The sequence below is a fragment of the Humulus lupulus genome, chromosome 5 (assembly GCF_963169125.1).
Source record: "Humulus lupulus chromosome 5, drHumLupu1.1, whole genome shotgun sequence".
Taxonomy (NCBI): domain Eukaryota; kingdom Viridiplantae; phylum Streptophyta; class Magnoliopsida; order Rosales; family Cannabaceae; genus Humulus; species Humulus lupulus.
Window position 1 is genome coordinate 65,255,961 of NC_084797.1, and position 19,822 is coordinate 65,275,782.

Here is a 19,822-nt window from a genome sequence, read left to right on the forward strand (position 1 = left end):
GTTAAAAAAGAAAGAAATATAACAAGAAAAGACTAAGGTGATTGAGGAGCTGGAGGATCCTGGGGAAGATTCTGGTCGACAACACCCGCAGCTTCGTTGTCTGCACCCTCCATCCCGGCGACCAGCGAGATTTCAGGGGAAGCGGGGACCCTCGATCTTTCTTCTTCAGCCAACTTAGCCACACAGCGAGCCAGTTCAGCTTCCCTCGCATTCTCAGGAAGGTAGTCAAAGTTGGCACCCTGATTGTGCTTCCAGAAATCATAGAAACACCTCAGGGTGGCATTTTTGTACCTCTCCAAGTTGCCTGCGTTGGTCTTCTCCAAGTCCTCGACCCGACCCTCCAAATCTCTGGTTTCCTGCCTGCTCGCAATCAAGTCTAACTCGAGCTGTTTAGTCGCTTTGAAGTTAAAACGGTTGGACTCCTTGTATTGGTCCCTCTGCTCGCGGGCTTTTTCCAGAGACTTCAGCTTCTCCTCCAACTCCTTAGCCAGTTGGGCCTTTTCCTCAATCACCGCCGCCAGCTGATCATCATGTCTACCCTCAACAGCTTTGAGTTCATCCTCGTGTCGTTGCTCCGAGGTCCTGGCCTGTTCGGTGACAACACCCAGGCAGATGCGGCCGGCAGTAAGGGTTAGCATGGCCTGCAGTCAGAACAAAAATTAGACAAACAGTAAACTAACGAAGACATGTTTTCACAAAAAGATATGACTTACACTAGTGAACTCGTTCAGGGCATGGTTCAAAATTGGGTCAACACCCATCGTCTCTGTAGCAGCCATTGCCTCTTGGCAACGTTCATGCTTCGTGATCTTGGTGACCCTCTCCTTGATCAGCTTGAAGGCGCGACCAACCATCTCATTCCCAGTTGAGGCAGGGTCAGCCTGCTGAGGTTGGTCAGATGGGGCAGCGGGAGAAGGAGTCGACCCAGCTGCAACAGATGGAGTCTACTGCTCGCGGGGAGAAGGCGGAGTCACAGTGGCAGAGGGCCTGTCCTCCGAAGGGCCTACATTCCAGGCCTTCTTCGCCTGAGGCGCTTTGTTGCTCTCCCCAGTATGTCTCTTACTGGTTTTCTTCTTGCTTGGAGGAGCTGCGGCAGCCTCTGGGGTGCTGTAAAGATCGAACACATTGGTGGAGTCCATGTCTGAAAACCAAGAACAAAGTCAAACAGTAAGATATCATGAATAGCCAAACACATTACATCAGGAAAAGAAACAAAAAAGGATTGCAAAGTCCAATACCTGAGCTATTATTACTGGTCGCTACACTACAGACTCTACTAGTCTTACACTCATTCTTTGACATGAAGAAGTCTGGCCCTAAGTGTGGAGCATATTTAAAATTGTCGTCCCCGTCGAATAGATGATAGGGAATTGGAAAATTTTCTAAAAGCGAAATAACTATACCGTTGTCATCTGACGAATCATCAGAGAGGTCGGCAGGCTCGGTGGCCTTCTGCTTTCCTTTCCCTAAGGGGGCCGAGGGCCTCTCTGCTCGATGAATGCCACAGGTTCCCCGATCGTGACCCCAGTCGGTCTCCTCGGAGGTGAAACTTGAGGTTGTTGCTCGGGTTCCTCTTCGGCGCAAGCACTCCCTGCCGAGGGCCCCCTCGTGTCCGACTGAGGGACCCAGAGGCCAGCTAACCTAAGGTTCGCCTCTGTAACCAGATTCTTGACACTCTTTTCAGCATCAGTCATGCTGGCTAAGAGTGCCGATCTCGACTCCATGCCCAGAGTTGGGTTTGGTCGCAGCCACAGGCCTGGAAGACATCAAAAGTTTAAGACATTGTGGAGGAAAACACTAAAAGAAGAAGTCAGCCAGCGATACAAAAGTTTTACCTCCTCGTGCGAAAGCCAGGTTATCCGCGACCATGTCAGTCGTAAGGAAGTACTCTTGGTAGTACCTCCCCACGTTTGAGATGTGGGTCGTGTCAGTCAGGAAAGTGCGCCTAGTTTCCTGATGAGAAAGGTGGAAGAACCCTGTGCCTTCATGGTTGGGGTTAGATTTGAGGTTGAACAGGTAGTTAACCTCATGAGGCGATGGCACGGGCCATTTTTTCTGGCTGTATAGGATATAGAGTGCAACAAGCATCCTATATCCATTCAGGGTTATTTGAAAGGGGGAAACTCCAAAATAGTTGGCCACCCTCTGAAAGAATGGGTGAAGAGGCAAGGTGGCCCCTGCCTCAATATGAAACCGCGACCAGGCGCTATAGGCGCCTCCAGGCAGATTAGCCCTTTGGTCTGGTTTGGGCTTGACTAAGGTCACCCCTGGCAGACCATATTTCCTTAAGTAGTTGGCAATCATTCTAATCGTCACCCGACTTTCAGAGACTACATACCACTCAACATCCAGCTGAATGGCGTGTCGAGGGCAGGCATGTCTTTGGATGTTTGGGTCGGGAGCATTTTCATCTCGACCACTGGTCGAGGGAGCATCAGCCGAAGCAGCAGGCTGATGAGAAGGGTCAGAGTTTTTCCTTTTCTGGGCCTTGGTTTTGGTGCAAGCCATGTTTCGAGTCAAGACTGGGGAAGTGTTTGGATTGGTACGAGAAAAGGGAATATCGGGTATCAATGTCGACGGTTGTTCTTCATCCTCGAGCAGTTGAGCTAGCAGATCGTCGTCGATGGGTCTTTCTCCTCCCCACGGGTCTTGCATATAAACTGCAAACAGACAAAGGAGGAGATAAGACACACAACCTGGGAGCTTATGTTGAAAGTTGGAATAACGTTGCTCGCGTCTACGACCAGCAACATTCTAACTGAAACACTAAGTTTTATGTGAACAGTTTGAAAAACGGATCAAAAAGTGAAAGTAAAAAGTTTTTCTGAAAAAGCTTTTTCAACTCCGGAGGGGCGAGAAAAACCTAGATTTTCAGCTGGCCTAAAAATTGAACTTTTACTTCGATTTTATGCCCTAAACCCATGATCTTGACTATCAAACTGATTCCTAACTTCTACAGAGCAAAACTACACTACCCTATCAAGCATCAAACGGTATATACAAAATCCTCACAAATTTCTACCCAAGAACACAAAAAGTTTCAGAGCACAGAAGCAGTATGCATGGCATCTCAAAGGGTTAAACGTCGAAAAAATTTACCTGGATAAAGATTGGAGATTCTGAAAAGGAATAGCTTTGGGCTTGCAAAAGGATCCTTAGCAAAGCAACTGAAAACCTTGAAGTTCCGGGCTCTGAAATATAGTTCTTGAGAGTTCTTGGCAAAGAGATGGCGTGTAAAGAGTTAAAAGAAGAATGTGGGGATTATTTATAGAAGCTCAGGTGTGTCGAAAAAGGGTAATCATGAGTTACCTTTTTCAAGGCATGGGGGAGTGTAACAGCCGTCGGAAAGGTTTCTTGAAAACTGAAAAGGCATGATTGGACGTGATTAGGTCACAGTTTTCAAGAACGCACGAGAGGCTCTGACAGATTTCGTGGGGCATACGAAAAGTTAGTTTCCCAAGTTTACTTATTGCTGGTCGCAATAAATAAACTTGGGGGGCAAATGTTTATCCATAAATAAGCTGCTAATGACGTGGCAAGGATTCTCGACACGTGGCAGAAACGTAGCAAAGATACGGCTCGCCTATCGACCAGCATTATTTCCACATGGAAATATCACGTTTTATATACGACCAGACTGGTCATATACTCCGTTCATTTATGTAAAGATCTGTACAGTTGTGATGATATTCGAGAATATCTCTTCATTATGACCTACAGATCTGTTTATTAAGGATATAAATTATTTCCTAATTCATGAAATCCTTCTTGAGCCTATAGATACTCAAGAAATAGCTCAAGGAGGGGATCGATCTTTTTCTTTCAGAATTATAGTACTATTATCCATGGTTTGTATTGCTTTCTTCTTCTAAGGTCTGTGAAATTTAGGAACCCTAGTTCTTTGATCACACCTTTGGAGCTCAATACTAATAATAGTATCAAGTGGACGTAGGTCATTACCAATCACTGGGGCCGAACCACTATAAGTCTCTGTGTTCTTTATTTTTCCATTAGATCATTTTCTCAAGCTCTATATTACTTTCCTGTCGTTTTCTAGACTCCGTGTCGTTGACCAAAATCAGGGTCAACAAAGATCAACTATGTTGCAAGAACGATTGAGTAGGTTAGCTATGTTGTCTATCGAAAATAATTTCATAGATAAGCTTCATTACAATGATTTGATTAGCAAATTTGCTTCTCAAAAAGCAAGAAAAATACATTTTTACTTGATTCATTTGTTGTTATCTCTTCTATTTTAATCATTGCGTTTAAATTGATGTTCTCATCAAGTTTTATGGCTTCAAGAGTGTTTATTGTGGAAAATTTAGAGAAGAAAAGCTTGTTGGATGAATACATCTACACATTTAAATTTACTTTTTTTTTGTTTATGTTGTTTTTGTTGTAATTATATCTAGAATGTTAGAGAATATATATTATTTAATGGAAATGGTAAAACCAAATTACAACTCTATGTAAAATTACATTAGACAAGGTAGTAGGTTAAATAAATATTACAACTCAATTGCAAAAGATACAAGTAAAGTAGAAAGATGTAGAAGAAGAAGAATACAACTCAAATAATAAATAATAAAAATAAAGATGAAGACTAGAATAAAGAAATAACAAACAAGAACTCTCACACAACCAAATTGTAGAGTAGTGGGGATCACCAACTTGAACAAGGTTCAATACCTTTGTCAAAAAGCTTATTTCTCCATATTCTCTAAGCATTAAGGGACTCTCAAGTTTGGAAATAGCTCTCTGAAATTATCAAGTCTTTTGGTGTATTTTCTAGCCAAGTTCTTTATGGATAGAAATTAGTGTGTCTTACAAGTGAGCATTAGACCCCTATTTATAGAGTTTTGAGACACCCTTTGAATTTCAAATTCCACCAACCCCTTGACTGTTATCAATGTTAAATTGGATATTTATGGAATGAAAATGAAGATTCGAGAGTTACTTGGCATGTTAAAATTGTTCAAATTGGAAAAAAGACAAAATGAATTTTGGCTGCCAGCACCCCAGGCCACAGCCTGGGACATGCCAACCCGCGGCCGTGAGCCACTACTTCCCAGGGACTAGGTTGAGAGAGTCTCGGATGTCTTGTTTTAAAAGGTAACCAATAAGTATCTTAAATACTTATAAAAACAACCAAAAAATAACAATGATATTTTTGTAATTACATTTTAAAATGTCAAAATTTGTAAGGGTTGACTTTTATTTTTATTTTGTAATTGATAACTATTTCTTATTTTAGCTATGCTTTTGTAAACTTCTCAAAAAATAATTCTCATACACGTCAGTACTAGAATGATAAAAAGTACCAAGCCCAAACTTAAAACTCCCCAAACCTAGAGCACTCTATTGCAAGAATTCAATAAAATTTAAAAGAAAAATGATTATAGTGATAAAATTTTGTTAAGGTTTTATCGAGGCCCAAATACTGAATTTGGAAAGGGAAATTTGACTTTTTATGCTTAATAGTATGGTGTAATACAAAATAATGCTAGGCATTTTTAACATTACAAAATAATGCCAATTCATTTTTGGATACCCAAAATACTCCTAAAAACAACTATCTCTTCTCTTCCCTCCTCCTCTCTTCCTTCTTCTTGTTTCTTCCTCACTCTCACTCACCTCACCTCACCTCACACCACCACTAAGAGCACCACGGTAGAACCCCATCGAGCTTGGGATCGCCACTAAGAAAGCCATTTGTAGAGGGGGATCAAGACCAAAGTAAGGGTTGAGAAATCTTGGAGAAAAATTTAATGAGTAAGCAATTTTTTCTTAAATACTTGGATTAGTGATGTTTTCTTTAAAATTTTTGAGCATTTTGAATAGATCTGAGCAATATTTGTACATTTTTTTGGGTTTTTTCTGGTTTTTTGTCGATCTGCATTTTCTGGGAATTTTCTGGGTTTGTGTTGTGCTCGATGGGTGCTCGATGCAGGCTCGATGGCACATCAATTTTAGGGTTGCATGTTCTGCTCGATGGGTACTCGATACCTACTCGATGGTAATGTGCATTCTCACTATTTCATGCATGCTCGATGGATGCTCGATGCCTGCTCGATGTAGGCTCGATGGCACATCAATTTTAGGGTTGCATGTTCTGCTCGATGGGTACTCGATGGTAATGTGCATTCTCACTATTTCATTCATGCTCGATAGATGCTCGATGCCTGCTCGATGGCACATCATTTTTTACGTTGCATTTTGTACTCGATGGGTACACGATACCTACTCGATGGGTACTCGATGGTAATGTGCATTATCACTATTTCATTCATGCTCGATGGATGTTTGATGCCTGCTCGATGCAAGCTCGATGGCACATCATTTTTTACGTTGCATGTTGAGCTTGATGGTTACTCGATACCTACTCGATGCAAGCTCGATGGTAATGTGCATTCTCACTATTTCGTGCATGCTCGATGGAGGCTCGATGGTCATGTTTTTCAGCATCGTTAAAATACCATTTCCTACCATCTGTTTTCCAGCTAACTGTATTTGTGTTTTTTTATTTCAGGTTCTACTGTTTACGTATTTGTTTCTTACAACGGTGTTTGGGAAATGCATGGTAGGAAATGGTATTTTAAGGATGCTGAAGGTGAAGTGATACCAGTAGAGAATGATGTCACTTACTTGCAACTACTTGACATACTGCACGAGACATTTCAGGTGGATAGAGAGGTGTATGAATTGAAACTCGAGGTGCCATACGTATGCGGCGAGCAACCATTTGCACCGGTTCAATTGAAGAATGATCATCAAGTTTGTGTATTCTTAGGAATAAGCTTGAAAGAATGGGTAGTCTTATGTGTGACTCCAGTTAAGAAGAATGTCATATCAGATCCTTCTCCTAGTGTGAACAAAAAAGACACAACCAGTGTCGATCCATCTCCTGCAGGTAGCAGTTACAAGCATCTTAGCGAGGTGGGCACTTTTGTTCCAATTACTGATCCGATGGCTACTATTCAGCTTGATATACCACAAGGAGGTCCCACAGGTGTGCTTGAGGCATATGAGTACGATCCCTATGTGAATGATGATCCAGTTGGTAATTGCTTTGAAGATAATGATGATGGTTCCGAGGATGACTCGTATTATAGTGCAGATGTTTCAAATGAGGAGTTAGACATTTCCCAAGCCCAACAAGTAGAAGAAGAGTCAGGACTGCCTCTTGCACAGGCACACCTCCCAACTCAAGGACGCCGAGCACCTGCTCGAAGCAGTAATCAACCTGCTAGGACAGAAGATAACATTGGGTGGAGGGAGACAATTGTATCAAGAGAAGATCACACCAGATGGAGTGCCCCAATGTTTACAAAAGAAGATATTGAGGCATCTGCTAAAACCCATTCCTCATCATCTAGTGGACCAATGGGAGAATTATATGTTGGGAAGACTTTTGAGGACAAGATTGATTTAAAAACCAAAGTTGCTCTATTTGCAATGAAGAATAACTTTGAGTATATGGTGAAAAAGTCTGGTACTAACGTGTGGTATATCACATGCAAAGATCCTGACTGTTGTTGGAGACTGAGAGGGAAAAAACAACCAATGTCCCCCATGTTTGAGATCACGGTATACAAGAGCGTACACACATGCTCACTAGAAGTGCGACAAAAAGGTCATCGTCAAGCTGCACCGTGGGTCGTTGGACACCTCATAAAGAACAAATACGCAGTTGATGGGACCAGTTACATAGCAAACAACATAAAGGAGGATATGAAGAATTTTTTTTGGTATTGATATGAGTTATGAAAAGGCATGGAGATGTAGAGAGAAGGTAATTACGTATGTTAGGGGGACATATGAGGATTCTTATTGCAAGTTGCCATCCTACTTGCACATGTTGCAGCAAAAGAATCCAGGTACAATTACTGATTTTGTCACTAAAGATGGTCGTTTCCTATATTGCTTCTTTGCCCTTGGAGTTTGTAGGAGAGGATTCAGATTTTGTCATCATGTGATATGTGTGGATGGCACGTTCTTGAAGAATAAGTATGGTGGCCACATGCTATGTGCCGTTGCTTTGGATGCGAATAGTCATTTATATCCAATTACATTCAGGTTGGTGGATAGTGAGAACCACAACTCGTGGGAATATTTCATGACGAAGTTGAAGGAAGCCATTGGGGACGTTGATGACTTGGCTTTCGTGTCAGATAGGCATGCGAGTATTATTCATGCTCGAGAGGCTGTCTTTCCTGATGCCTACCACGGCGCATGCTACCATCACATCAGTATGAATGTGAAAGCCAAGTTCAAGACTGATCATTGTCACAGTGAGATGTGGGCAGCAACCTATGCATGGAAGAAGACCGAATTTCTAAAGCATTTTGAAAATATTAAGCGAATGGATCCTCCTATAGCTGCCTATTTGGAGGGAATTGGTTTCGATAAGTGGTCTCGTCCTTTCTTTCCTGGAAAATGATACAATATAATGACAAGCAACTACGCTGAAAGCTTCAACAACAAGACCAAGGATGCAAGAACCTTTCTAGTTACAATTTTTTTAGAATTCATTCGGTTCACACTACAGTCTTGGTTTTCTGAAAGATGTAGTGTGACAGAGAAGACTACCACCAAATTATCCACTCTGATGGAGGCAGATGTATCGAACAATGCTGACAAAGGAAGGTTCATGAATGTCTATGCCCTTGGTCAATTCGAGTTTCATGTAACTGGTGCAGACAGCGATGCTGAGGTGAATTTGATGACGAAATCATGCTCATGTGGGGTATTCCAGCTCATAGGCACACCTTGTCCCCATGCAGCTGCAGCAGCTATAGAGCGTGGAGTGAACCTTTACTCTTTGTGTTCATCGTTTTACACCATTGAGTCATGGAGGAATTCGTACAAAGAAACCATTTACCCAACTGGGAACGAGGATGACTGGATACTTCCAGATGACATTAAGAATATGGTAGTTGGTGTACCCATAGAGAAACAGCAAGTTGGTCGGCCAAAAAATCCAAAGCTAGGAAGACCAAGGACAAACCGTTGGCCATCTGGCGGGGAAAAACCAGTTACAATGCGTAAGTGCAGTAGATGTGGTGGTTGTGGCCACAACAAGTCCTCATGCAAAGCTCGGCTTTGAGTTTATTTTTTGTTGTATTTTATTTAAACTTGAAGTTGAAGGTTATTTTTCGTTTTCTTTTTTTTATTGTCGTTAATGAATTTTGGTCGTTAATTGTCGTTAATAAAAAGATGCTCGACTCAAAAAAATTTCTTAATAATCTAGATTTTAAGCAAATAAATATAACAAGAGAATGTTCAATGTCTAACATTCTGATACCATAAGTCAATTGTCCATTTGTTTCTGAACAACTCCATGTTGTCATCGCAAATCGTGTCAAGTGGTAGCCTACCCAATAAGTGTTCGATGTGCTTGATGGCGTACACACCACAATCTCCACTGTAACCAAAACATAAATTGCATTAGTAACAAAATCAACATAGAATTTAATTTAAAAAACTTGAATAAAAACTAGACTTTTGTTTACCTGACTTTGGTTTGGGGTACTGAATCAACTGGCATGCGGTGCACATTGAACTCTTTGCATCTTTTAGCTCCAGGTGGAATCGTCAACCGAGGGTCGTCCTTGAAAAGTTGTGACTGCAATAACAACGATGGGAACAAAGTAGACCATGACTTCATAAACGATTGCAGTTGTTTATCACTTATCACGGTCACGTCCGAATCATAAACATTCAGAGTCCAAGTAGAAATGGAGGCTTCAACTGCAAACCAATGCGCTTGAAGGTAGTTCTGGCACCAATATACAGTGTCTACTCCCTTCCACGATGCCAGAAATTGATTGTCAATTCCCGTAATCATTGATATCACATCTGAATCCCACAAAAACCTTTTCTTATCCGCTTCCTTGGCATTCTGATATGCATCATAACGGGCCGGTACCACTTGTGAGAACATAATATTCATCACAACAACATCTTGCCAATACGCCCCGGGATAGAACTGTCGACGCCTACGTAGCATATGCTTGGCCCCATCAATATGCTGCAAAAATGATAGGAAAGCAATTAATCAGCCTATCAAAACCCCTATAAACCCCCATCGAACCACTATCGAACCCCATCGAACCCAATCGAACCCATGAACCCAAACCACCTGCCTATCGAACCCCCTATAAACCCCCATCGAACCACTATCGAAACCCCTATCGAACCACTATCGAACCCCAATCGAACCCAAACCATCTGCCTATCCAACCCCCATCGAACCACTATCGAAACCCCTATCGAACCACTATCGAACCCCAATCGAACCCAAACCATCTGTCTATCAAACCCCCATCGAACCACTATCGAAACCCCTATCGAACAACTATCGAACCCCATCGAACCCAAACCATCTGCCTATCGAACCCCCATCGAACCACTATCGAAACCCCTATTGAACCACTATCGAACCCATGAACCCAAACCATCTGCCTATCGAAACCCCTATTGAACCCACTGTTTATACCAGATAACAAATATTAATAAAATTAATAAAATTACTTACCCCATCATCGATCCAAAACTGTGGTGTCTTCATCGTCAGAAACCAACTCGGACCATACACACCAGTTTGGACATCCCTCTTCGTCTTGTTCGGAATATCTCCAAGCAACCACTTGCCGACCGTCCTGTACTGTGTAGCAAGTGGCTTCTTTAGAGGGTCGAGGACTAATGGCATGTCATCAATCGCATCCAAACGAGCTTTCTTTCTTGTTGGGTCGGTGTAGTCTTCAAATTTCTTAGGTTTGCATCTTTTCCTCTTAGCCAATTCAAACTCTACACCAGCAACATCCCCAGGTTCTATAATAGCAACACCTGGGGTCTCAGGATTTGCTGTGAGTACTATCGGGGGAGGAGTGCCTATGTCATGTGAGACAAAATCATCTGGGAGGTCAAGTGAGTCGGAATCAGAATCATTTGGAAGATCTTGTACGAATGTCAAGATCTTATTGACAGCATCCATGATGACCGCCTGGTTCTCTAGGATGGTATCCTGACGACTCTCGACTCGCTCCAACACCTCTCGTAAATCAGGTTGATCAGGACTGGGGTGTACCGATGGGGCTGGGGCCGAGGGTGTGGGGCTGATGGGGACTGAGGTATCCTCATCATCAGGGCCATCAACAAAAATATTGGCTGCCTTCGCAACCTCAGCAGTTATCTCCGCCACCTTCTCAAAATCAGTGGGAGTTTCTACCTCTTCTTCTTGGCCTAACCCGGGATACAAGGGAGCATCACCCTCCGTCAGAGCGCTATAATAATCTTTCTCCGAAGGCCAGGGCTTCAACATGGACAACACAATCAACTGCATCAAATACAAAGCATTAAGTTAGTTTGAAACCACCAAAGAATACTCTATTTTGACATAATATAGCAAAACTTACACTCGTCTTCTTGAACATCGGTACAAGGTCGGCCTTCGAAATAGGACGCTCCTTATTGCTCGACCAACTCAGCATCCTCGGAAACTGGTTTCCATGGTTAATACCATACTCTCGTGCAAACTGCTGGATGGCTTCGTATGCCCAATATTGCAATGCAGGGACATAACCATACAAACTGTATTTTGCTTCTTTCTGTTTCCCCTTAACTTCCTTCTTCTTCTCATAGTTCCTCTTCTGATGATGCATGTCTTTTTTACATGAATCCATAAGCTTGTTAAAAGACACCTTCCCCCATGGGTAAGTAAAGAAGTACTCAGTGTCCTCCACCATCTTTAGCGAATCTATCCAGACATTTAACTTGCCCTCTCGTGCAAGTAAAACCCCCTCAACAAAGAAACATAGGCCCAACTTGTAGGCATCTTCAACTACAGTGCAGTTTTTTAAAGAAGCCTCCAAATGCATTATCTTCACTGTTTCTTCATCATTAAAGTACTCCTTGATTAAGCGATCACTAGTCAATTGTTTCTTCAAATCAGTCTCAGATGGCCCTGAACTGAAGTTCAACCCCGTAACCAAAGCAAACTCGCCTCTACCAAATCTACAGGGTCTAGATCCCAAATGTAAATGCAACTCATCCTCTTTGATGCACTGGATCTTGCACAACATTAATTGATGTATGAGAGATGCATAGAAGTCTAACTTCTCAGCCATGAAAAATTGTTTGAAAGGGGATTCCTTCACCCTTTCTATCAACCCAAGCTCCTCAAACTTGTCCTTGATTGTTTTAAAGTAACCATTGCCCCTATATGTGACTCGTCCAGGAAAGTGATCTGTCAAGGGTAAAAGAAACTTCGGCATCTGCAAAAAATAAAGATAAAAATAATACAGTTAAACAAAGTCGCGTGAAAAATCCATCAATAAACATACATGCAACCATCGAACCCTTATCGACATGCATCGAACCCCTATCGAGTACCCACCGAACACCCATCGAACCCCTATCGAACAACCCTAGAGCATGCATCGAACCACCATCGAACCCAACAAAAAACCTAATGCATCGAACCCACATCGAGCATGCATCTAATTTCTTAGGTTTAAACCTGGGAACCCATAATGGACCATCGAGCATGCATCAAACACCCATCGAACCCCAATCGAGTACCCACCTAACACCCATCGAACCACTATCGAACAACCCTATAGCCTGCATCGAACCATCGTCGAACCCAACATAAAAACCACTCCATCGAGCATGCATCGAACCCCCATCGAGCATGCATCGAACCATGATTGAACATGTATCAAATCACAGAAGCACAAACCTTAAACCCCAAATGACCTAACCTATCGAACCCAATCGAGTATGCATCGAACCCCTATCGAGTACCCATCGAGTATGCATCGAACCCTCTAAATGCCTACCCATTGTTGCCCATCGAACCCCCCATCGAATAACATCGAACCCCCCATCGAACCATCAAGCAACATAATAAAACCAGGCAAAAACTCACAGTTGTCTTTCAACGTACCCATTCCAAAATACTAAAACAAAGCATATCAATATGCTCAAAACAATTCGTAAACTATGCAATAAACGAAAAAAGTCACAACATTCACACAAAAAATTCAAAAAAAAAAATATACATCTAAACATATATATATACAACAGAATACAATAGGGAGATCGACCTTAGTGGGTCAGGGAGGAGGGAGGTCTCGGGGAGGACTCAGAGTTGGGTTCAGTTCTCGGGGGAATCGACGCCGTGCGGGTCTCGGGGATCGACGGTTGTCGTGCGGTCTCGGTGGAGCGACGGTTGTCGTGCGGGACTCGTCGGAATCGACGTCGGTGGGGATTGGTCGACTGATTTCGTCCGAAAGATAGAGAGGAAACTGTGTAGGTGGAGGAGGGAGTTCGAGAGAAAAAGAGAGAGGGAAACTGAAGAGACAAATGAGGAGGATATTTTGGGTATCATAAAATAAATTGGCATTATTTTGTAATGTTAAAAATGCCTAGCATTATTTTGTATTACAACCCCATATTAAGCATAAAAAGTCAAATTTCCAAATGTATATGTATTTATGCTTTTATATTTTGATCGAAGCCAATTTAATTATAATTCTCTTTTATTACTGTTAAAGAATATCTACTGGTTTGTGATCCATAAAAATTATATATCTTTTTTTAATTCATCATAAACTAGTAATTTTTAATTAAAAAAGTCATAAATTATGGTGTTATTTGGTAATATTTAAAAAAGTAGTTTTTTATTTAATTAATTAAAATTTTGACAATTAAGCATAAAATAGTGTTTGATAACTCTATTTTGATTTATTATTTTTAAAATTTTTAATTAAAATTCATTAAATTTTAAAAATAGAATTTTTTTTACTTTCAAAATTTTTTTAAACAGCTTTTGACTTTTCATTTTTTTTTCATCTCTTTTTCAAATCAACACCTCATTTTGTATTATTAACCAAAAATTAAAAATAAAAGTTATCAAAGACATTTCTTATTTTTTGTTTTTAAAAACAAAAAACAAAAATAGTTACCAAAATATTTTTAATTTTTAAAAATAAAGAAACAAAAATGGAAAATGTTTAAAAATTCAAAAACAAAAATTTAGCAAACACAACCTATACGTTAAACTTTATAAATCACATGTTTTTGTCCTAACTCCTGTCCATAATCATCATATCTATGTCCTCGTTCGAAATTTTTGTTGTCATATGATAAATAGTATGTGAATCCCATACCTCTTTGTCAACTAATACTTTTACACTAACCTTATCAAATTACTATACTAAATATGCAAATATAATTCAATAAAATAATAATAATAATAAATTACACCCAAACTCTATAAATACTTAGAGTTTGTTTGAAAATAACTATATAATTATTAACTCGTATAATTATTATCCAGTAATTATATTATATTTTAAAATACAAAATGTATTTGAACGTCCAGTGATAAAGTAATAATTATTTATGAATTCTTATTGTCATTTTTAACAAAATAGTTAATAATTACACAGAAAATTAATAATGTATAATAAGAACGTGTTTGGAAACAACTGTGGTATTATTATACTGGGTAATTACTAGGGTAGTATTACATATATGAGTAATTACACTCTATTTTAAAATATAAAGTGTGTTTGAATGTCAATTAGTAATTACTTATGAATTTATATTATCATGTTTGACAAAACAGATAGTAATTACATATAAAAATAATATTAAGTAACAAATACTATTTAAAATTGATATTGATTAGTAATTACAAACACCCAATTCTCATAGGGAGAGTGTAATTGAGACCCCTTAATTATCTCCAATTACATAATCACAGCGTAATTATATGATCAGACAAACACGTTAAATTAAGTAATTACTCTGAATTACATTAAATTACAATTACAATTACAATATGACTTTCCAAACGCACCCTAAATATTATTTAAATTTGATAGTATTTAATAATTTCACAATGTAACTATACTCAATTTTCATGTGTCTATAAGAATGGAAGAATCTAATTAAAGTCTCTCAATCACTCATACAAACTATTAGGAATTTCTTCCAAATCCAATTACAAAGAAATTTCCAAACACACCCTTAAGAATTAAGTCGGAGTCCATATCAAGACAAATATATATTTTTTTAATTTAATGTATGTTATGTATTTGAGAATTAAAATATCTTTCAAAGTGTAAAATTGTGTTGTATTGGATTCCAGTTCCACATATGAAGATATAATAATATTTAAAAGGGGAAAGTAACAGGACAGTGCGAGACAGGTTGGTCAATATAGGAAACTACAAGGACAGTAATGCAAAAACAACAAGGGAAAAACAAAACAAAAAAAGAAAAAAAAAATTAAAGAAAAAAAAAACAAGAAAGAAAAAGAAACTGTTTTTTTTTTTGGAAATATAGAAAGAAAAAGAAACTTGGACTAAGAACACTTCAATAATACTAAAAAGCAAGTATTTATTTATTATTATTATTTTAATTTTCTTTTACTTCCACAGCTGTGTGACCAGTGAGGTGTGAATGGTCCTTCTCTTCATCAACCAAAAAAACTTTACGGACAGGGTCCATTAATAAGCAAGTTTTTTATTTTATTTTATTATTCTGGGTTTCTCTTTTTACTTCTCTCTCTCTCTCTTATATGGCCTTTCTGTCTTTTTGTTTTCACTTCCACCGGTTCACCCTCTCCGCTGTCTTCCGGTCTATCTAAATCTTGAGGAGCTTATGCCACTGCCAACAGATTTTCTTTCTAAAAAAACAAGAATAATAAAGGAAGAAATGTGGCTTCTTCTCTGATTATTCTCATAAGCCCCTAACCAAGCTCCTCTCTCATTGCCAGTCCTTTTCCTTTTTTAACTTTTCGTAACAAAACCAAATCCAAGTATCACACTGGAAAAGCTCCAACTCCAACTCCAACTCCCACTTTTTGTTTCTTGTTTTCCTTTTTCTCTCTCTGAGCCTCCAATGGAGGTTGGAGACATCAATGACCCAGTATTCTCCACCAGATTTGGTCAAAATGCCGTCCATTAAATCTCTTATTCTTCCACCTACTTGTTTTTGTGGGGGTTGTTGGAGTGAGCCATCACTACTGCCTTGATCTTTGCCTGAGAATTTAACGATGATTATATTGAAGATTTATTAACTTCTTGGGTGTCTATTGAGTTCTCCATTGGGTCGGTTTTTTATTTTTTAGTTTTGAGCTCTCAAGAAGAAACTTTACCTTTTTGTCGTCGCTGCCAAGTAAAAATACATTCAAAGAGTCTTTGGGGCCAAGATTTAGGGTTCTTGAGTGAAGTCACGCCGTCTTGTCCGTACGAAGCGTCAGGTACTAATTAGCTTAAAAATCTCAACAGTGGGTTCTTCTTGATCTTATAGTACTGAATCTTCCGTTAATTTGAAGCTTGTAGTCCTGATTCTGCTGGTTCTTTTGACCGTTTGAAGAAAAGGTTTTTCCTTTATTGAGCTCATTAATTTCAGTAATTCCTCTTAATGTTTATATCACGGAGAATCTGGGTATGTGATTCCGTTTGAAAAAATGTGCGTGTCACAAAGATTTTCCATATAGCCCTTTCAGTCTTGGTTTGGTCCTTTTTCTTTGATAGAGCTCCTTTTACAAGGATTCTTAAAGCTAAAAGCGATCAATTTAGAGAGGAGAAGACCAAGAAGGCATCTGGGTATTGCAACGGTTGAAATTTGAAACCTTTCTTTTATGTTTGTTTATTATCTCATCCTCTGACATTTGAGAATACACTACTTTCTTTATTGAGTATCCGTTGCTTTCCAAAACGTGGCTACAACTACACATTTAAACCCAATTCTCTGATCTGGTGAAGGTTGATAGAGATATATATTTGGTAGTTGACCATCTGAGTATTCTTATCTGGAATTTGGGAAGGTCAATTTTAGAGTGGCGTTTTGCTGAGTTTCTACAATCCCAAGCGTCAATGGGGCTTCTTGGAAGTCTCATGATGCTTTTACTTCTGATATACTTCTCATGGCTGTCGGATCTCAATGCTCAATCCATTCCCTTGTCTTCAAGAAGCCGTGCTGAAGCTCTGGATACACTTCTCCAAGATTATGCTTACAGGGCTTTTGTTCGTCCAAAGACTGGAACTGTCTATGATGGTAATGTTCCCACCAATTTGACAGGAATAAAGATAGCAGCTTTGAGGCTCAGAAGCGGTAGCTTATACAGGAAAGGAGTTAAGTACAAAGAGTTTGAAATTCCTCGAGGTGTCTCCGAGACTCCATATGTGGAGAGGCTTGCTTTGGTGTACCAAAACTTGGGCAATTGGTCTTCCACGTTCTACAATTTATCAGGTTATAGCTACTTAACTCCAGTACTGGGTCTTCTTGCCTATGATGCTTCAAACTTGAAAGCCTCGAATCTGCCAGAGTTGAATATCAGAGCAACTGGTAATCCCATATTGATTAGATTTTCAGATGTTTCTCCAGCCTCCTCGAGGGAGGCAGCCAAATGTGTTTGGTTTGATCTAAAGGGTGTCCCGAACTTCAGCAATGTAAAATCAGGCAATGTATGTTCAACAGTCCAACAGGGACATTTCTCTATTGTGACAGAGTCTATTGCTCCTTCTCCAGCACCGGTATCTCCTGTTCCAACTCCAGGTTTCCAACCTCCGAGCGTGGTTCCTCCACCCAAAGGTGAAGAAAGGAAGGGGAAGAGCGATTCTAAAGTATGGATAATTGTTGGGTCTGTGGTTGGCGGAGTGGCACTTATAGGACTCCTGGCTTTATTGGCTCTTTGGGCACAAAAATTCCAGAAAAGGAAGAAGATGCAGCAAATGGAGAGGGCTGCAGAGGTGGGAGAAGCACTGCATATGACCCCAATTGGGACTACAAAGGCACCAGCAGCAACAGTTACAAGAACACAACCGATACTTGAAAGTGAATACGTGCCTTAGACAAACACAAAATCGTGCCACCATTTGTATGTACACTTGGAAAATTCATATTCAAAGTTCATTTCCTGTAATCAGAAAAAAAAAAAAAAAAAATTCTTCATCGCTTCACACCATTTTTTGGTGGTGTCTTCTCTCCCTTATTTGTTCATGGTAGGTTATTTGTTTAGGATTTTTGTGTAATTCTCTCCCCCACCCTCCTCTTTGGTTCAATTATTCTTTACGGTGTGAAATTAGCCAAACAGTGATTATTCTCTTTGTGATGAATTCAGTTTCCCCATTGACTAAAGGAATAAAATCTACCTGTGGTGTTTTTTTCTTTGGTTTTTTCTATTATTGTCCACTTCATATTATGGGTTGGAAATTTCACTATTAATACTTAATGATTAATGATGTCCAATATTACCAAAAAATCCTAATACTAATAATATTTTCAATTTGATACTAAACATTCCTCTCATATCCAAAATATCGCTCCCAATATATCTTCAAATCCTAAAATCTTTTCTTCCTTTCTTTCTTTCATTTTCACGAAATTCTCCCTAGAAGCTACATATTTGTATGATTTTCATGTTGAAATCATTGTAAGCCATCTCTATTGTCTCTGTGAAGTTGCCAATATCAAAGGCAAAATATATTTTGAGTGATTTTGGAGGAGAAAAACCATGGGTAATAAGATTGTTCATTTTATGTATTGGGTATTATTTGTCTATATTTTTTTGGCTATTTCGAACAGATCTGAGCCTAAATTGATGTGTTTTTTTGGGTTTTTTTACTGAGATTCTGCGATCTGTGTTTTTCTGGGTTTTCTTCAACTTTTTTGCTCGATAACAGTTCGATATGAGCTTGATGGTATCTAGAAGGTCTTTTATGAGCTCGATGCTGCTCGATATAGTTCAATTATAGCTTGATAGTTTTAGGTTTTGTTGCTCAATTGTGCTCGATGACAACTCGATAAGGGTTTGATTGGACCCTAGAATATTTAGTGTAGTTGTTTTCTTGATATGTGCTCGATAGGGTTCGATGAAGGTTTTGGTTAGGTTTTATGTTCGGTTTATGAAATGGTAGCTCAATACTAACTCGATAAGAGCTCGATGGTAACTCGATAAAGTTCGATGATAGCTCAATAAAGCTCGATAATGTTCTTTTTTCATGAATTTTTTAAAAAAATGACAGTTTTCTTGACAATTTCAATGTTTTTTTTTTCCAACACAGGTTCCATTGTCTACGTTTTTGTATCCTACAATGGTAATGGGAATTACAAGGGAATAAGTGGATTTTCAAGGACCCTCAATGCATGGTGATACTGATGGAGGATACTGTAACGTACTTGCAACTTCTTGACATATTGCACAAGGAACTTAAAGTTGATAAACAGATGTATGAGTTGAAATTGGAGGTTCCTTACACATGTGGCGACCAACCGTTTACACCCGTTCATGTTGAAAGTGATCTTGGTGTCCGTGCATTCTTAGGAGTAACATCTAAAGAAAGGTTGGCCTTGTGTCACTCCTGTTAAAAAGATTGTCATTGCATATCCATATTCCACTCTTCGGACCTGAGGGAGCAGCCAGTACTTTAGGATGGCCTATGTAACGACCCAAATTCAGTGTTAAGGCTAAGGGCCTGGAGCAGTATGCCTGGAGGGCATGATGGGATTTATGTGTGACTTTAATAAGTTTAATGCATGATTATGATTGATTGCACGTTGTATGACTATTTGATTAATTGAGATGCATGACTACGTGAATTAGTATGCATGTAGACCTGATTGTCTTATAATGAGCATGATTGTAATCTGGCCATGTTAGGGCATATCTGTGATAATTGTACCATGTGAATGGTTCCATGTGAGTGTGGTGTTATTATCAGGATGCACGCATCGAGACGGTCCTAGTGAGCCAATTAGTCTAAAAGTCACAACGGGATGTTGTACCCGGCTCGGGAGG

The 19,822-nt window shown here is 39.5% G+C and overlaps 2 protein-coding genes across 2 annotated transcripts; one reads left to right on the forward strand and one right to left on the reverse strand.

The window, feature by feature from the left end:
* Positions 1 to 944: 944 nt before the first annotated feature.
* Positions 945 to 10,174, reverse strand: LOC133779192 (uncharacterized). The gene is made up of 5 exons (XM_062219182.1): positions 10,118 to 10,174; positions 9,516 to 10,033; positions 9,298 to 9,427; positions 3,100 to 3,214; positions 945 to 1,141 (listed from the first exon to the last, which is right to left on the reverse strand). Exons 1-5 carry the CDS (start codon positions 10,172 to 10,174, stop codon positions 945 to 947), a joined length of 1,017 nt encoding a protein of 338 aa, XP_062075166.1.
* A 5,343-nt stretch (positions 10,175 to 15,517) lies between these two features.
* On the forward strand, positions 15,518 to 18,194 carry LOC133777410 (uncharacterized). The gene has a single exon (XM_062216977.1). It carries the CDS (start codon positions 16,899 to 16,901, stop codon positions 17,874 to 17,876), a length of 978 nt encoding a protein of 325 aa, XP_062072961.1. The 5' UTR covers positions 15,518 to 16,898; the 3' UTR covers positions 17,877 to 18,194.
* The last annotated feature ends 1,628 nt before the right edge of the window (positions 18,195 to 19,822 follow it).

Coding starts and splice junctions, on each gene's coding strand:
- LOC133777410 (XM_062216977.1), top strand. CDS start 16,899: ATGGGGCTTCTTGGAAGTCTCATGATGCTTTTACTTCTGATATACTTC.
- LOC133779192 (XM_062219182.1), bottom strand. CDS start 10,174: ATGGGGGTTTATAGGGGGTTCGATAGGCAGGTGGTTTGGGTTCATGGG. Junction 10,034..10,117: donor GGGTTCATGGGTTCGATTGG/GTTCGATGGGGT, acceptor TCATTTTTGCAG/CATATTGATGGGGCCAAGCA. Junction 9,428..9,515: donor GTACCCCAAACCAAAGTCAG/GTAAACAAAAGT, acceptor TTTTGGTTACAG/TGGAGATTGTGGTGTGTACG.